An 18,778-nucleotide genomic window follows, 5' to 3' on the forward strand; every position below is an offset into this window, starting at 1 on the left:
TCATTTTCTTTCCTGCTGGCGCCCCCTAGTGTCCCTCTTTATGTTAACCAAATAAAGCCCCCTTTTTTTAATGTTCTAAAAGCAAAAACTGTTGACTGCGTAGAATATGAGGAAAGATGAAAGCATGTTCTTCAAGCCGGTGTGTTTATGCATGTGTGTGAGTTTATGTGTCCATACCTTGAGCTCCAACGCCTTTTCAGTGATGGTATCTGCCACACCAAGAAGGTCGTTGAAGGTGAGTCTTTCTAAAGTCGTCCCTCTTGGAAGGCCAAGCAAACGGAACATGTCCAACCAGTGGTCCTGAGACAAGTGCTCCCCTCGCACATACTTCAGCACTGGGACCATGTTCTAGACGTGCCGACATAAAATACGATTTAAGAAATGAGTGAAAACTGTTCAAAGATACAGAATGTGATCCGCGAAAAAAAAAAAAAAAGTAAGCCTCGCTTCGGAAAACAGCTCTACCTTGTATTTGTCCACTTCCACTTGCAGCTTTACAGACATGGCAGTAGGCTGCTCCAGCTTCCTGAGCTTGTCCTGCCACGTAAACAGAAACTCCTCAAACACATAGATCTTACTCCTGAAAAAAGGGTGGAAATAAAATACAGATATTAACACAAAATTGAACACAGATGTATGAAAAATAAAACAGTTTCCATCAATAGTCGCTGTAAATGTACCTCAGCACATGAACCACCATCCTACGTACTGTTTGATGATTTTTCATCTGCCTTTAATACTATTCAATCAGAACTATTGGCTGTGAAGCTGTGAAGTATGGGAGCTAACCACACCCTCATTAGGTGGATTCATAACTTCCTTTCTGAAAGGCAACAGTTTGTTGTCGTTCATGTGAAAACTCTTCAGTAATTAGCACTTACACTGGAGTACCACAAGGGTGCATCCTCTCACCTTTGTTGTTCACTTTATATACCAATGACTGCACGAGTCATCAGTATAACTGTAAAGTATTTAAATCTGTGCAGATGATGTTTCTCTGATTGGTCTTTTAAAAGACAACGAGACCAACCACAGAGCTGACAGAAAACTTCTCTCACTGGTGCTCTGATAACTCCTTTATTTTAGATACTGATTTTAGAAGTCACATCTCTCCTCTGTATATATGAAGGACACAGAAATAGAAGTGACTTCGCACAATCATTGATAAAAAACTGGCATGGAAAACGAACACAAATGCAAGATTTGCAAAGGCTCGACAGTGCCTCTATTTTTTGAGGAAATGTTAACGTTGACAACACCATGCCGAAACTATTTTACAAAAGTTTTATTGACAGTGCGTCGACTTTTTGTATTCAATGTTTGGGAGGAGCATTGTTCGTACAACATAAGAACAAACTGGACAAGGTTCTTAAGCTAGACAGCAAGATAACCAGGTAGCAAAAGTGCAGCATTCCTTCCTTGACAGACCGGTACACGTTGAATTTAGCCATCAAGATCACAGCTGACCCTCTGCACCCCCTTTGGTCAGTGTGAACTCTTGACTTCAGGGCGCAGGTACAGAATGCCCAGGATGAGGACTTTTTAGCACACAACCTTCAGCTGCTTCATAAGCTCTGATTATACAGCACGGAACTCTGCACTTTATTTAACTTGTTACTGAAATCCCTGCTTTAACCACGCGATGCTTTAGCCTTTTAAATGTTGGTTTGTATGATGATTTATGCTCTCGGTGCAAGAAAAAATCTCAGAGGGGCAATAAAGGTTTCATTCATTCAAACCCATTACCTGTATGTTATCCAGTCTTCCTGGGCCTTTTCTGTGAAGCCCTGCTGCCACTCCTCATAAAGACTCCACATCTGGCTGTACTCATCCATGTCTCTTTTTGTGTCTTCTGCAAGTGAGAAATCTGGGACGTCCAGGCCAAAATAGGCACAATCCTCACTGAGGAGAACGAAAGAGGAGAAATGATTTTATTACCGAAGCACCAGGGGTAAAGGCTCTAAGTCTGCTCATGTCATAGAACATGAGACTCCAAGAGTGAAACTTAAAGAAGTTCTAATCCAGGGAGGCTGCTCTGCATGATACCCCGGTTTGAGTGTAGTTGGAGAAGGCGGATTGTTTAAGAATATCATCCCATTGCATTGTGACTGACAAACGTTTAAAATGTGAGTAATCCTTGTCAGACCTGAGTGAACAAGCAGCTATAGTTGTATGACATCAGATTTAGTTTAGAGTTCCCTTAGCAGGAGAAAAGAAGAACTAACAATTATCTATGGGCAGTATTTTCTGAAAAAGCTGAAAAAACCCCCCCCACAATTAATTCAAAGTATTCAAAAGAACGTACAGAAGTTTATTGCGCACAAGCTCTAACTCCTGGAACTCTTGTTGCTTGTCCTTGATGGTCTGGAGACATTCAAGAAGGGCAGCATGATCCCCAGTCTCAAGCATCTCATCCTTTGGCTTTAGCTGGTCCCAGCGGGCTTTAAAGCGCTCCAAATCTGCCCTGTAGCCATTGATCCGGCCAGCAGCAATGCTTCGCATCACCTCCACCTAAAGGAAGAGCAGGGAGGAGAGAGCAAAAAAAAAACAAACAAAAAAAACACAGAAAGAGACAGAAATCTGAGAAGAACGTTTCTCCAATGAAGTAAAACGTGGTCTGGTTTGTAAGACCTGTTCACCTGTTCTTTAACCATGAGCTGATGGCTCTCCATGACAAGTTCCAGTTTGTCCCATTTGGCCCTCAGAGAAGACAGTGAGTCAAGGCCAGCCCCCGCCACGGCTCGCAACAAGCGGTTCTTCTCCTCGGCATACTGGAACTCCGGTAGGATCTATACACATGCATGCATGACAGCTTATCCACATGTCCAGTCAAACATTTTGCCAATCCTTCACAGAATTTTAAAACATGGCTGATCATCCAACATCAGAAATAAGACTTTCAACATGATTACGTACGTAATGTCATGTTATTGTCCCAAATATTGTATGGTTTATATGGAAAGAAAAACAAGCAATAGTTCATAATAACAGAGACTTTATTTTATATCTTGTGTTAAAAATGAACAAAAAGATGAACTCAAGGGATCTAAAATTGATTCTGGAAGAAGTAGTACAATAAAAATAGAATTTAAAAACAAACTAATTGAGTATTATTCTTAAATAACCTTGCTAGAGTTTGCTAGTATTTGTACTCTCAAGTTAGGTTTGCACACTGTAGGTGGGATACGTTGTAATAAAGCTCATTAATTGGACATTTGATTACATTATTGGGAAAAAGATCCTACAAATAATATCTGACATTATCTCTGGTCGACTCCGTCAACTGAAGTGAGACTTTCCCATACAAAGAAATAATAGTGACCCTATGCTTACTTCAGGCTAAACACTTGTAATGAGTCGTTGGTTTAAAAGTCTATCCAATTGTTTCAAGGGAAAATATGGAGTTTTTCAAGACAATGGAGAAAATTATTAAAATTACTAAAATTAAATTTCTGAAAAACTCCCCTCCAAGGTATATGAACAGTTTTATAATATACAGTCATTTATAAATCACTAAAAATAACTGTTACATAAAAATCATATGAGATGTATTGTCCTTTCTCACTTGTGTGAGTGTTGATTCTGATTAATCTGTTTCATTCTCCATCTTTAAAGCTGAGAGTTAAGTTGCTTGTTGTTTGTATGAAGCATGTGTGTAAATGTTGTTTTTCTCTTTCTTTTATTTCAAGGGTTTATTTTAAAGACACAAGCTGCTGAAAATTCACTTGAGCTAATTAGCTGAAGCTTATGGCTGAGGGGAAACTGTTGAACACAAACTCAAAGTCCGAACCTTTCAAAATAAAAGGAGACAAAAGGAAAAAGTTGTTGAGTGGACTCCAGTCATCGTTCGGGTAGTTCAAATCAAAAGGGAATCCACACAGTACCTGAACATTTTGACATTTTGCCTTACTTCAGGTTTGCGGGACAATATCCGTGTATATTTGCCCCTGGCTGTGCCAATCTCCTCCATGCTCTCTGGGCGAACGGACAAGATGGTCATTGACTCTGAAACAAAACTGTCTATGGCCTGTGTGTGCCCTGAACACAAAAGAGAAGGAAACAAACTCATAGATAATGAAACAGAAAAGGAAATGGAATTTGAAAACAATGGGGACGAAATTATGACATCAGAACATAAACCAAAAACAAAAACGAAAGTAAAATAAGGGGAGCTGTCTGTGTTTACCTTGTATAGACTTTCTGAGTGATGAGAGCAGAATGTCAAACAGTCTCTGGATCAGGTCATCAATGACGGCTTTTACCGGCTCACAGTTGACTATGATACAGTCTACCTTCTCCTGACTGACACAGAGAGAAGCACAGGATAAGTGTCAGAAATTTCTTCAGATTTCTTTTTTTTCTTCAGTATTTGAGTTTTATTAACATGAGTCATGTTTCCGTCAGAACTGTACATGTACCTAGGCAGACGTTCCGACTCCTTCCCTCTGGCTTTCAGAGCTTTGAAGTTTCTCTCCCAGTCTTGAACAGAGCTCAGATGCTTCTCCACTAAGTTCTCTAAATCAACCTGGCCAAGCACCACCCACGCCTACAACATACACAAACAGAAGGTCACAGCGGTTTGTCACAGAGCACATTTCCTTAATTTTTGTGTCAAAGGTGAAAAAACTAACCATGCATGGCCAAATTCACACAAAGCTAGAGAGGATACCCTTTAGCCAGAAGTCTGGCTAAGGGGTTTCCCCCCACTCCCCCCCCCCCCCCCCCCCCCCCCCACCGATCGTGGGAGTATGAGGGGGGGAAACTACTGACTGTAATAACGAAAGAGCCTTTAAATTAAAAAAGGAGAAGTAAAGCAAGTGTATCTATGTCTGTATCTAATAAGTCCTTTAAAGCAAACAGCAAACAAATGACTCAATGTAACCCTTCATTGAGTAAATCTAAAAATAAAACCATTAATCTATGAGCATTTATGCAATTAAGCAACTACTCTGTCATTTTCAAGTCTGACCTCTGAGGCCAGATTCTAATCATGGTAGAGTCAGAGAAAAGTATGCATTCCACAGAACGTCAATTAATGGAATAAATGAATTTGGTATAGTCACATCCTGCCTGAACAACATCCAGCATTAGGAATGCTCTCTATCTGATAATAAATCGCAATGGGATGTAGTGTAATATTGAATGCGATCTACACTGTAGTTTTCTTGCTTGGGTGCATTTGAAAGTCTTTCGTCATGTAGGGTTGCCTGAGACGAGAGTTTTGTGCTCGTCACTAGAGCTTAGCTGATGTGTTACTGTCTGTGACTTGGCCAAGGTCGAGGGGTCATTGGCTGTTTATGTGTCTAATCTCTAATCTAGAAGTATGAAATAGGTTGAAATCAGTAAGTTGATAGTATGTATTTTCATATATTTATTAATTTTGGTAATTTTGTGGATATATTATTTTAAATCCGTCTAACAGCGCAGGGAATTCTCCTTTAAGGTCCGAATAGATGTAATTAAAGTATGTAAAGTAGTTCAGGGCACGTCACAGCAGTAGAGCTATATTTGGATTGGAACTTAGTGTACGTTCCTGGAAAGGAAACGAGGACTGCTAAAACTGAAATCTATATTGACATTTAAAAGTAAGGGTAATGTCGTAGGCTGTATCTACTGACAGATTACAAGCAAGACTGTTTGTCAGCCATTCACACATTTGCATTTACATTTTACATCAGTTATTGTGAATGCTCATGTGTTCTCAAGGCTCTGTGCTGTTTTGATGCATCTCCTCAGTTGGTCCAGGTACTGTACCTTGAACTTGTGTTGTACAGCTTGCAGGCGGCTAAAAAGGTCCTCAGCCTTGCTGAAGATAGTGAGGAACCCGGAGGCATTTCTGTCAATCATGATGCTGAAGATCATCTCCTCTCCTTGCACACTGACCCCTCTGAACTGGTTTGGGATGGAGATGAACCGCTTCATTTCCTTGAAATAACGTGCTCGCACCTCCTCAAATGGAGGACGGAACTGCAAACGACCCTGCCTGTTCACAAGAAGGAGAGATATGAAAAGACTAAAGGGTTTTTTGTTTTTTTTCTTAAACCAACGCTCACAAGAAAAGATGAACAGGAAAACAAAGCTACAACGTCAAGACATGGGTTATGAAAAGGATAAACACAACTGTGTGTGTAATCACTTGAAAGTGAGATCTATGTGTATTTCAGGCAGGTTCTTGTTGAGAGCTTCCAGTCCTGTCTGATACTGATGTTCAAGGGCCTTGAAGAGCTGATGGTTCCAGTGCTGACGCCACGCCTTCATATCATCAGACCTAAAGCCCTGTACACAAACACACGTTGACTTTCTAAGGAGGAGAACAAGGACTTTTCAACTTTCTTCATTGTACACATGTGTATGATTCTGAATATAGAAATAATTGAGTCAGTAATAATATGCTGAAATGAAATGACATCAAAGTCAACAGCAAAGACCCATACTTCTGACTGTAACTAATACCTGAGCCTCCAGAGTGGCAAAGCCTGTACGGAGGTCCTGAAGGCCATCCTTCCAACGCTGCTGATGCCTCAGTAAGTCCACATTCATCAGTGTCACCACCTGAGAGATGGGCCCAGTCGTTCCCAGAAAAATACAAACGAGAGCAAGACATGCGTTACAGACTGTGCACACTGCCTCTGTGTTTAATCATTTAAATGAAACTGATTAGGTCACTAATGTGTTTACTTGTTATAACCTTGTCAATAAAGTCTGTGTGCCATTTGCGTAGCTTCCTGTTTTCAGTCGAGAGTTTCTCAGCAGCCGACTGCAGTTTGGTGATGTAGGCCTCTAATTCTTTGGGGTTGTCCCAAGTGATCTGTAGTTTACCACCTGCTTCCTTTGACAGAGAACGAGGATTCTAAAAAGAGAAAAGCAGAACTAATGTATTTATTCACAGATACAAAATGAATTCGAAGAACTCTTTCAGGAGTGTTTGTTTAAAAATGTGTCTCTGGATTTAACATATATGGGGGGACCACACCTTGTTCACTTTTCCAAGAAGAGTTTAAAAAAAAACAACTGACTTTTATGATGAATCTCAATAACCGATAACAACCTTGTTCCCTTTAAAGTGCAAGGCATAGCAAGTGAAAATAGATAGTCCCAGCAGTGCTCGGTACCTTGATGACCTGTTCAAAGGCCAAGGCAAGACCAAGCATCATCGGTCTCTGAGAGGGAATCATCTGCTGGTCAATGGTGTTGTAGAAATGGGCCACCTATGGCACAGAAACACTTTGTCACCTTATGAGGTTCAGCTATTAATAAAGAAATGAAAAATGTGTTGACCAACACTCGGACCTGTTTCAGGACAATGGCCTGTCTGTAGAATTTGTCTGCAGTATTAGCAGCCTGTTGAATCTTGGCTGGGATGGGAAAGCCCAGGGCGGAGAGCTGCCTGACCTCCCTGAGCAGACTGACCAGCCTGTCTGAATACTGGATCTTCAGCCTGCCGTCCACATGGTCCAGGTCCATCACACGGTTACTGGCCTGTAGACTAAAACAAAAGACGTAGAGAACGTAAGAGCCACTCCAACTAGTACTGGAGGTGGAACATTTAAAGAAACACACAGTGGAAAATAGCAGTGTACATTCACAAATGGGAAAGTTTTAATTAAAGAAATGCATTAACATTGATAACTAACCCCTTTAAATTACTATATATTGACCATAGTGCTGAGGTGGCAATAATGGTGAAAGTCTGTGTCCCTCTGAACTGTTCTGGTATGGAAGAATATCGAGTAGTATTTCTAACCTGATCCCTGACTTTGGGTCAGTCAGTCCAGACAGTATATCTCTGGACCAGTCCTCAAATTGTTCCTGTTCATATCCTCTCAGAACTTCCAGCAGGTCATCACAGAAATGCAGGAACCCTTTGAAAGCAGCCAGGTCTGAAAGCAGTGCCTCAGCGAGCCGAACAGAGTCCTCCACCTAATGGAACATTACAAGCACAAATCATGTATTACTTGTGATGTAATATTTGATTGATTTTCATTTTGAATTCATTGTCTAATTATCTATTAAATGCTTATTTTCTTAATCATTATAATAAACTAAAGATACCTACACTGTGACACTTGGTACCAAATACAATGTGGTATTTAGTCATACACAGTAAAAAGTAAATGTGCATGAGACACAATGACACACTCATGAAGTTACCTTGTGTATGAGCTGGCGAACCCAGACGATTTTGTTGACCACCTCAGGGAGATTTCTGCCAATAAGTGGCCCCGACTTTTCTCCGGGGTCGCCATGGCAACGACTCTCAAAGTCGATCTTCAGCCCTAAGAAAATAGTAATAAAAATTTTTTAAAAAAGCATAGAGGAGTCGAGTTCAGAATCCATCATGTGTGACAACGGACTCTTCCTCCATCCAACACATCGATTTCAACATTTGCCATTCCCAGAGGGGATGACGGTTATATATATATATATATATATAATACATTATATATATATAATATATATATAATACATTATATATATATAATATATATAATATATATATATATATATATATATATATATATATATATATATATATATATTATAATATATATATAATACATTATATATATATAATATATATAATATATATATATCCATCCATCCATCCATTTTCTACCGCTTATCCGGGGTCGGGTCGCGGGGGCAGCAGTCTAAGCAGAGACACCCAGACTTCCCTCACCCCAGACACCTCCTCCAGCTCTTCCGGTGGGACCCCAAGGCGTTCCCAAGCCAGCCGAGAGACATAGTCTCTCCAGCGTGTCCTGGGTCTACCCCGAGGCCTCCTCCCGGAGGGACATGCCCGGAACACCTCCCTAGGGAGGCGTCCAGGGGGCATCCGGACCAGATGCCCGAACCACCTCAACTGACTCCTCTCGATGTGGAGGAGTAACGGCTCTACTCCGAGCTCCTCCCTGGTGACCGAGCTCCTCACCCTATCTCTAAGGGTGCGCCCAGCCACCCTACGGAGGAAGCCCATTTCGGCCGCTTGTATCCGAGATCTCGTTCTTTCGGTCATGACCCAAAGCTCATGACCATAGGTGAGGGTAGGAACGAAGATTTACCGGTCGATATATATATATATTATATAATATATATATAATACATTATATATATAATATATATATATATATATATATATATATATATATATATATATATATATATATATATATAATATATATATATATATATATATATATATATATATATATATTATACAATATATATATTATATAATATATATAATACATTATATATATATAATATATATATATATATTATATAATATATATATTATATAATATATAATATATATATAGGTTCATTGATATTGTATTGACAAATTGACACAAAGTCTCTTTCAAGGCCACATTACATCAAAACACAAAAAGATGTACCCTAAGTGTTTTGTGACGGAACTGTGTACCTCTGTTGTAGTCCAGCAGCCGGGCCAGTAAGGTTTCTCTCTCTGACTGCAGCTCTTTGCTGATGGTGGGACGTCTGATCAATTCTCTGTGCTTTTGAAACACCTGTAACAACTAACAGCAGACAAGCGCACAGGCATGGAGAGTAGTGAGGTCACAGAAGACAATGTCATGCTGCTCTTACCAGGGCCGAGTGTTTTCACTACCTGTTGTGGGTTGTCACACACGTCAGCAATGTAGCTCTTTAGTCTGCTGGCCACCTCCTGCTCTGACGGGGAAATTAGGCGCTCAAACTGAGCCACTGCTGCTCTCCAAAGAGGCTTTAAAAGAAAAAGAAAGACCATACAAAAGTCACACTCGGATCTGAAGAGAGATTTCACATCCCTTCCTTTACCTATTGTGTGGAATATGTAACTTCACATGTCAGTAAGTTGGTGGTTCCCCTCAGCAAAGGGCATCTGTTAGCAGCCACATAAAGAAAGAACACACAGTTTCCAACAAATCACCTCAGTGTAGGGGTTGTAATGCAGAGGGTTGAGTCCTGAGAAAGGTTCAAACACACGATCTGACGTGAGAGCCTGCTGCTTCCCTCCTGGCAGCAGTCGCAGCAGCTTCTCGTGTACCATGCGCAGGGTCACCACCTTGTAGAGGTAAACAGAGAGAGAGTTTTCATCTCTTCTTCGAGTCCTGTGGGGCTTAAATGTTTTTTTAAACCAGTCAACTTCCAATGGCAACAACAGAAAATGCGGTCAGGAATTAAGTATTAAACACCATAAAGATCCTGTTAACGAGAAAAATTATTCAAATTGATGTAAAGTAGAAAGAGGAACATGTGTTTAATGGTCTCTGGACTGGTTCCGAAAGAAGAAGAAAACGTAGCTCGTTAAAGTAAGTTAGTAATACTTGGCTGCCAACACGAACTTACATCCAACCAGCTGTCTGGATGAGAGACTTCATCAACATTTGAGAACTCCTCTAATCTAGGGACATGATGGTAAAGCTGTCCGATCCCTCTGTCATGACAATGAAATGTTTTCTTTGTCTTTAATTTCTAGGAAAATATCTCTCATCTTTTTTTTTTAAGCAAAAAAAAAAAAACATAACTGAAAGGGCACTTGGAAAAAAAAAAAGTTCCTACGTTGAATGTGACCACAGCGTCGTGTGAAAATGGAGAAATGAGCACTATCAAAAAATGTCTACTCGAGGAAAAGGGTTTCCGTGTTCGTGGATCAGAAGGCTTTCTTACCTCATCCAATCGTTTTGCAAGACAGTGAAGGGTTTGTGGGCAGTGCATGTTTCCTTTCCACGGGTGGGGGGCATGTCTTTTCCACACCTGTGAAAAAAAATTGCATTTTTAACTGTGATTTCAATCTTTAAATTTATGCTGATGACCGTTTAAAGGAATACTTCACCCATTTGCGTGAAGCTTGGTATCATTAGAAACATGGTAGTAGTGTTGAATGGTCGTGAATCCAGCCTTCATTTTGCCCTGAGACGAGAAAAATATGTTTTTCTTTGCCTGGAAGTTTTCTTCATGTGATGCAATATGCCGCTTTTTGCATCACATGAAGAAAACTTTCAAGCAAAGAAAAAGACATTTTTCTCGTCTCAGGGCAAAATGAGGGTTGGATTCACGACCATTCAACACTACTGCCATGTTTCTAATGATACACAGCATCATGTAAATGGGTGAAGTATCCCTTTAAAGATGTAAATGGTTTGTCAGTCGGATATGTCTGAATGCGAATATAGTGAGTTTATGTAAATGTAAAATTATGTAAAATTTTCTCAGCATGTTTGTGTTTGGTGTTCCCCATATTCAATTCCTTCCATACCTGTCCTGTCAGATGCTCACAGGCCAATACCCATTGTTCACAGATGGCAACACCTGTTTTCAGGTTTTCTCTCATTGATACGAACGGCTCCTCAAAGATTTTGAGATTGCTCAGCTTCCTCTGCACGTATCTTCCAAGGACTCCACCTTGTACACATAGACGAAGAAAAAAATGTTAATGAATGGAAAAAACTATGTCCTGCAGATGCACACATGTAAAACTAAAGCAGTTATTCTAATGTTCAATAATAATAAGCAGATACGTTATGTTTACTGTAAGTTCTGTTTACTGAGGAGTTCCCATGGAAACAAAGGTTTCATTTCTCAAAATGTTTCCACTTCAAAATCAGCCACAGTGGACGACTAGTCTTTGTGACACACACCCACTGTAAGCAGGCCTGAGAGAGGCTCACCTATAACATCCATGAGTCGGACCATGCGTGTTTCCGGATAAAGCTCGAAATCAGTTTGCCGCCAGACATCATCAAGACAGTCTCTGCTCTGTTCCACCAGATCCACAACATCAGACATGGACGAGCCATCCAGACCGCCGTACTCCTGGAGGAAACACGAAGGCAGAAACAGTGTCATGTTTGGTTTAGATTTCTCTCATGAGGAATACTTATAAGAAGCAAAAGAACATGTCCTTTTGAAATCTTATCAGAGGAATCTTTGCCTTGTACTTTTAAAAAACTACGGCTGAACTCTCAGTAGTGCACATTAACAACCATATAAAGGTAGTAACGTTAACATAGGCCGTGCTGAATCTGACACATGAAAGTGTATGTTCCTTACATACCTTATGTATGGCTTTAAATTGCTCAGTGAAATGTTTGGCTCTTTCTCTCACGCTGTTCTTCCCAGCAGACTCGGAGAGATCGGCCCAGTACTGGAACTCATCAATGGGAGTCAGGATCCCTGCATGGGGACAATTATATGAGGACATTGTGTTAAAACAGTCAAACATCCTGGTGTCGGGATCCACTGAGAGTTTCTTTCAGTTGTTTGATAGATGAGAAGATGAAAGTCCTGTTTAGCTATCACAGGGAGTCTTAACCAGAGTTAGGTGTCGTTCATTCATTATAATGCACTCGTCTAATGAAGTTGAGCTGATGTGATTAATGACAACATCTGACAGAAGGAAAACAGAAACTTTATTCATGAGTGACTTACATCTAAATAATGTGCAATGATGCTAAAGCTTCAATAAGATCCGTCAAGCTCTGTTATCAAATGTCATTAGTAATGTTTTGTCATTCCAGAAATCCCAACAGTTTCAAAACATCATTGACCACTTCAAACTGTTCCATGGACACTTCAACCCTGACCTGTGTATTTACTCGTGAAATAATCTACGTATGCATACCGAGGACGTCGTCTTCTGTACGGCCATTCTTGGCAGAAGGCTGTGCTTCAGAATGTCGAACCACTGAGCCCAGACCGAGCTCCAGCTCACTCAGCAGTCCTGCAAGCTTCGGGTCAAATGCTGAACTCCAACGCTCATCCTAGAGAGAAGTGAAAGCAGGAAACTCTTTTATGGTTTTAGGCTTGAGAGACTCGTGTTTTGCAGCTGTCTAACACAAGCAACCATTTTTAAATCTCAAAGTTTGATTTTGATATTTTTCATCCTGATGTTGTAATATGTATGTATGTTTAATCCTCTCAGGTTGTCTTTATTTCAATTGAACTAGTTGAATGGAACTTGACTCATTTTAACTTTAAATGGAAGCTTCAATATATCCTTAAAGGCAGGGAAAGTTGTTTCCTCCAGACACACTTTGTAAGATTTGGGTTAAAATTGTCTTTAGGTCCTGACAGGAATTAATAATTCATGTCTGCACAAAAAAGATCTGTCAGCTGTAGCATTTGCAAAGTAAGAATGTCTACCAATGTCTGGATTCGGGACACGTTTTATGAACCAATCAGGGCTCCCTGTGTTCCTACTCGCTTTCTACCCCATGTATGCATGAGCCCACACTCAAAGCATGGGCTGAAATCTGCTTCTGGAGCAATGGCGCTATTGCATGTAAGTGAGGGGCCTTGTTTTTTGAGCGAGCACAGAGGAGGATGCTACTTTCAAAATCATGCTAGTTTAAGAAAATCACCTACCCTTCCTTTCAAATGTGTGTACATTTTCTAAATATTCCATCGTGACTGATGAAACTACTTAAACCTACGTCCCTAAAAAAAACAACAAAAAAACAACGCGTGTAACTAAATAAAGCATGAGGAGGCTCACCTTCAGCAGTATGGGTGAAAAGACTTGTCGCACAGCCTGGTAGAGGGTGTGGATAGGAGACTCCAGCATCGATGAGACGAGGAGGCTCTGGTGAAGATTGTCTTCTGTGATCACTGTGGGATGCAGCTTGAAGAACACCAACACCTTGTCCCTGCTGTCCCCAGATGCTTCAATCTGATGAAAGAAGATGTTATGTTTACAAGGCAAAGAATACACTTTATATTCTCCTCAGTGTTCGACGGTCAGTGGTTGTAAAAGTAAGAATGGTTGAAGTTACATTTATTATACAGATACAAATATTGCCACGCTTATTAATCCATCACGACAAAACTGTATGAAAAGGCTACACAGATCAGTGGACATGGATTATTTTGTTGTGTTGCTCAGCATCTTAGTACTGTCTCCTGACTGTGAGGTTTGTTTTATATAATTTTTTTGATCGTTTGAATGTAACCAAATTACAAGTCCAGACGAAAATCCTCTCGAAATGATCACTTAGCTCCAAAGGAATTCAATGTCATGATGTTGAACAATGTATCTTTACCTTATCTGAAAAGTAAAGCTCATCTCCGTGTCTGGTCACCGACAGAACAAATTCGTTCCCATCGTCCAAGAAGTTATTGATTTGCGTGCTGTTTGTCAGGGTTGACGAAGGCTCTATCCCAAAGAAGTTTCCAGTTGTGGTCAGGAGAAACTTTTTGCGAGCATCATCTGAATTGTGGGGCATCTTGCCAAAATATGTTGAATCTGTGGAATACAAAATATAACTATGTGAAATACCACACTTCAGGAAGAATGTGCCTCAATGGTTGCTAATATGTGAAAAATGTACCACAACTCTCTGGGCACCTCAGGCTTCCAAAACACATGCAGCATTTTTGCTTTCTTTTTCAACTTTTAAACCATGTGATAGTTGGTCTATTGTGTTGCAAGTAAACATTAATTTCATGCCACAATAAGGCTATTTCACGAAAACTACTGTGGACATAGAAGGATTGAATTTTTCTCAGTGCAAGGCACAGCCAGCTGAGGCTGGAAATGAAGCATGGATGAGTTAATTAGTTTTTAGCATGGGCTCCACTCACAGTAGCCCGTGCAGAATACAGTATATATTTTATTATTGATTACAAATATCAGGGGGCTCCATCTGAATGATCTGCTGTAACCTCGGATAAACCAACATTCATGCCTAATATAACGTTTCACGATCCCGACCAAGAAAAAAACACACACATGAACCACAGAATGCATGTTTGTCCATGTGCTATTTAATTTTCGCTATGTTAGGTCTATGAAATGAAGCCAAAGGAGAGAAATCTATGTTAACGCTGATGCTACACAGATAGCTTCTACTTCTACATGCCCATACATGTTCGCTCATAAAACCACCGTGTTTGTAGCCAGTTATCGTTGTTTACGAAGGAATCTGTACTGCACACATGAACAGCAGTTTTTAATATATTTCCATGATGCATGTGTGTAATGTATTTGCTGTTAGTGGCACTCCGACCATAGCTAACTAGCTAGCTAATGTTCAGATACCGCCGCCTATTACATGAGGAGCGTTAAAGCTAAGTCGCTGATAAGCATACTAGAGAACCAATAGAAAACTTTAGTGTCCTACCGTTTTTCTATCAAATATTTTACTCTCAGACCCTTTGGTAACTTCATCTATGGAGTGAAACTACAACAAACTGTTGCTCGTGCTTCTCTGAACGCTCCAGGATTATGCTTGCGTGGTTACCAGGAGCAACTACGCACTATTGCATCACGTGACACGGAAGTAGTTTACTACGCAATTCCCCAATGCTTTTTACGTAAAAGAAAGAAAAAAGAAAGAAAAAGAAACTTGCCAAGCTGTTCAGCATCTGTTTTTCAATTAGTTGACGCATATTTAGCTCCATACATATTGACACACTGTCCTGGAACGTTCAAATCTGACCATGTGTTATTTAAACACTGATTTTTTTTTTTTTTTTTGTCTAGCAACCACAGCCATTGTGTCATGTCACGAGAGTCCCTTTAAAAATGAAATCTAGTTGACTTTTAAAGAAAGATACTGTCATATCCGTGATGTCTGATTTAAAAAAAATTCACAGGTTTAATAATCTATTTCTATTCCAAATAGCCAACCATGAAAATGTGTTTGTATTTGGTGTTTAGGCCCTATTCCTAATAGAAATACAACAAATAGGTCTCATAGATAGGTTGATATAGGCCTACAGTAGGCTATCAATAGGGAAGGCCCGTGTCACTAATAATCAAAATGATGGCTCTGTCCTATTTACCAATACTTTTAATTTTTATTTAATTATAAAAAGATATATTTATATTTTATGTACTTCGGGTTCACACTCTGTTACTGCAGATGTAGAGACATGCTCCTCATACACACACACACACACACACACACACACACACACACACACACACACACACACACACACACACACACACACACACACACACACACACACACACACACACACACAGGCCTGAATCACACAATTGCACAAACACGACCTGTGGACATGCATTAATGGAGAGATGTCAGAGTATGGTGGCAACCCACCGGGGGCGCGCCCTGAGCTGGTGGGGGTTCAATGCCTTGCTCAAGGGCACCTCGTCGGTTCTCAAGGAGTGGTCTGGCACCTCTTCAGCTCCAACTTTTATATTTTGGTCCACGTCAAAACCACTTGAACTGGCGACCCTTCAGTTCCCAACCCAAATCCCTTCGGACTGAGCTACTGCCACCCCTTATTAGGCCTATCTACATCTGTGTTCACTGTTGCATAGAATTTAGGCTATACATTGTGTAAAAGCCTAATTATTAGCCTTAATTATTTGCATTAGCCTCATGGATTAAAAAGTTACAAGGTCAAATCATAAATTCATAGGTTTTTTGGGGGGAAATAAACATTTCCAAATGGAGTTACAATAGATTAAATCAACACAAACCTACTGTCATTCAGAATCTAGGGGGTTGTGGCTTTGTGTTTTTTTTAACTGATGAACCTTTATTTATAGTATGCACTATAATAATCAGTCCTCACATTTACAGTCACATGTACAGAGGAGATACTGTACCGGGAATCCTTAAATAGAGTTTCATATCTGTCACTGACCTTGTATGGGCCTAGGTAACACAAAATTATTTACTCACCAGATGTCCTCCGTTTTTTCTAGTTTCAATATGATGGTGATAATAGCTACTGTCAGGATTTAACACTCATAACCACTTCTTGTCTTATAGGTTTTTAAAAGTGCATGCATAGTTCTTGCTATGACTATTGTTATAGGTAAAAATCCAAATTTGTATGCCTCCCATCCTCCTCCAAATAACGTGTCTGGCAAACAGTCCTCTATAGGTAAAGACTTATATTCTAAAAAGACTTATTTAATAGAGCTTTAGAGATACAAGGGAGTACTGTTGTAGAGGAAATGAACTTATTAATATGGTATAGTTCTGGAGATTGCTTTTAACGTTTCAAATTTTCCCAGAATGATGAGAACTGATTTGTATATGGTGATGTGGTTGTGGTTTCACAGCCTACTCCCACTTAATTCGCACATATTCATGTTCAACCCCTTAGCAAAACAGAATTAAAAAGTACCAGTTGGTTTTAATAGGTTTGAATTAGGCAATGTAATGCAAATGATTTTCAATTATGCTATGTCATTTCAATTACTATCCAGAAACATTTTTGAAAGTGAAAATGTATTTTACTCCAATAGTTAAAAAGCCATTAAAGTCATAAGTGCAAGTTCTTTGTAAAAGCCAAACTACCATAGAAGTGCTTGAATGTTAATTTCCTCTTTTTTAAAGAAGCACATTTCTTCCAATATGCTTTGAAAAGCAATCCTCACCATTTGTATAGTACATACCAATCTGATATCATTTGAAGGTTCAAAAGTCAAATGAATAGTAGTTCACAAAGATTTGCTGTCACAGGCTAAATGAAAACAATAGTGGAAGAAGTCAAGGGCAAGTGTGGAGGAGGCTCTACTTTCATGGGATTTTTCTTGAATTTATCAGGGATACACTGGGAAAATCCTGGGAATTAAATCTTCACTTTATTTTGCCAATTCTTTAAGTTTCTTTGTGAAGTGGTTAATTCCAGGAACCAGCCAGTATTTTGTCATTTTTAAACAAAACAACACCAACTTGAATATGTTCTCTTTTCTTCCTCCCACATACTTAAGGCCTGCCCTGCAAGTGAGACTATGGGCAAGTACATCTGTAACTGCATTGACTCTTGTGAGAGAGTATTGACCAAAGCTGGATATCCCTCTGCTACCCCTTTAGAATCAAGGCCATAGGTGTTTTAATAATGACATAATACATTTTCCTTTCTCGTCCCTTTTCATTGACTTTAAGTGTCACAAGTTAAATGACAGCTATAATGATGAACTTACAAGGAGCATGAAAAAACCATTGGTGGGTGTAATAATAATTATACTATTATCAAAGAGTGAGAATAAAGAGTGAGAAGATCTATTCAATAAAGAACCCCAAGATCGATCTGGCCTCAATGAATATTTATTCAAAGGCAGAATCAGTGTTTGAAGACCCCTCTCTCATACGGTGAGAGAAAGAGGCCCCATCTCTCCGCTTGTGTGAGAAAAAAGCCTATGTGACTATTTTCACATCTCCTAAGGCTGAGAAGGAGCTGGGATTGTGTGAGAAAAGAGCCTGGGTGACTATTCCCACATTTGCAAAGGGTGAGAAAAGTTGGAAGACAAAAAATTCTTATATAATGTGCATGCAGTGTTCAAGACATTTCTGACACGTTTCATATGACAGATTACATGAGACATTTGTACAGCGCACATTGTACACGTTAAGTACAATTTTCCATAACATGTTGCCATCATGCACAGATATAACCAAAAACAAAAAAAAGGTAACAATCTACAATAGTCTTAATTGAAAATGTTTTGTCAAGCAGCTTGGGGAGCTCATACTGTTTGCGAGGAAAGTAAGGTTGACTTGTTTATTTGTTGTTGTTGTTGTTGTTGTTTCTACAGGCAACTATTGGATCCCACAAAACGTTTTGTGTGTACCCCAAACTATTTTGAAATGTAAAAAGAATGATTTGATCATTTCAGAACTTGACCTACACAAAAATCTCTCACCAGCATTTTTCTTGATTTGGGGGTGGTCACGAGCGCCTCTGCAAGTGGGAAAGCCCTGTAGGATTCTTCCTGTAGAGCAGTCAGTGATGAAGTCATGTACACGAGTTACTGTCACTTTGAACACTTTCAGTTTCACACACCCAC

At 39.7% G+C, this 18,778-nt stretch overlaps 1 protein-coding gene across 1 annotated transcript in view; it reads right to left on the minus strand.

The window, feature by feature from the left end:
• The window catches only part of dync2h1 (dynein cytoplasmic 2 heavy chain 1), a 187,472-nt gene extending 172,222 nt beyond the window's left edge, over nt 1-15,250 (minus strand). The window contains exons 1-27 of the mRNA XM_079353769.1: nt 15,123-15,250; nt 14,043-14,245; nt 13,499-13,672; nt 12,626-12,764; nt 12,059-12,177; nt 11,673-11,817; nt 11,261-11,406; nt 10,672-10,758; nt 9,932-10,066; nt 9,632-9,745; nt 9,428-9,539; nt 8,152-8,276; nt 7,745-7,920; nt 7,291-7,486; nt 7,113-7,208; nt 6,689-6,850; nt 6,454-6,552; nt 6,137-6,276; nt 5,755-5,983; nt 4,419-4,546; nt 4,187-4,302; nt 3,911-4,038; nt 2,640-2,789; nt 2,306-2,511; nt 1,747-1,902; nt 466-580; nt 178-348 (exon numbers count right to left, since the gene is read on the minus strand). Coding sequence (XP_079209895.1) covers nt 178-348; nt 466-580; nt 1,747-1,902; nt 2,306-2,511; nt 2,640-2,789; nt 3,911-4,038; nt 4,187-4,302; nt 4,419-4,546; nt 5,755-5,983; nt 6,137-6,276; nt 6,454-6,552; nt 6,689-6,850; nt 7,113-7,208; nt 7,291-7,486; nt 7,745-7,920; nt 8,152-8,276; nt 9,428-9,539; nt 9,632-9,745; nt 9,932-10,066; nt 10,672-10,758; nt 11,261-11,406; nt 11,673-11,817; nt 12,059-12,177; nt 12,626-12,764; nt 13,499-13,672; nt 14,043-14,225 — 3,747 coding nt within the window. The 5' untranslated portion in view covers nt 14,226-14,245; nt 15,123-15,250. The remainder of the gene's footprint in view (nt 1-177; nt 349-465; nt 581-1,746; nt 1,903-2,305; nt 2,512-2,639; nt 2,790-3,910; nt 4,039-4,186; nt 4,303-4,418; nt 4,547-5,754; nt 5,984-6,136; nt 6,277-6,453; nt 6,553-6,688; nt 6,851-7,112; nt 7,209-7,290; nt 7,487-7,744; nt 7,921-8,151; nt 8,277-9,427; nt 9,540-9,631; nt 9,746-9,931; nt 10,067-10,671; nt 10,759-11,260; nt 11,407-11,672; nt 11,818-12,058; nt 12,178-12,625; nt 12,765-13,498; nt 13,673-14,042; nt 14,246-15,122) is intronic.
• Between the last annotated feature and the right edge of the window lie 3,528 nt (nt 15,251-18,778).

The sequence above is a fragment of the Symphodus melops genome (assembly GCF_947650265.1).
Source record: "Symphodus melops genome assembly, chromosome: 10".
In the NCBI taxonomy this organism is placed as follows: Eukaryota; Metazoa; Chordata; class Actinopteri; order Labriformes; family Labridae; genus Symphodus; species Symphodus melops.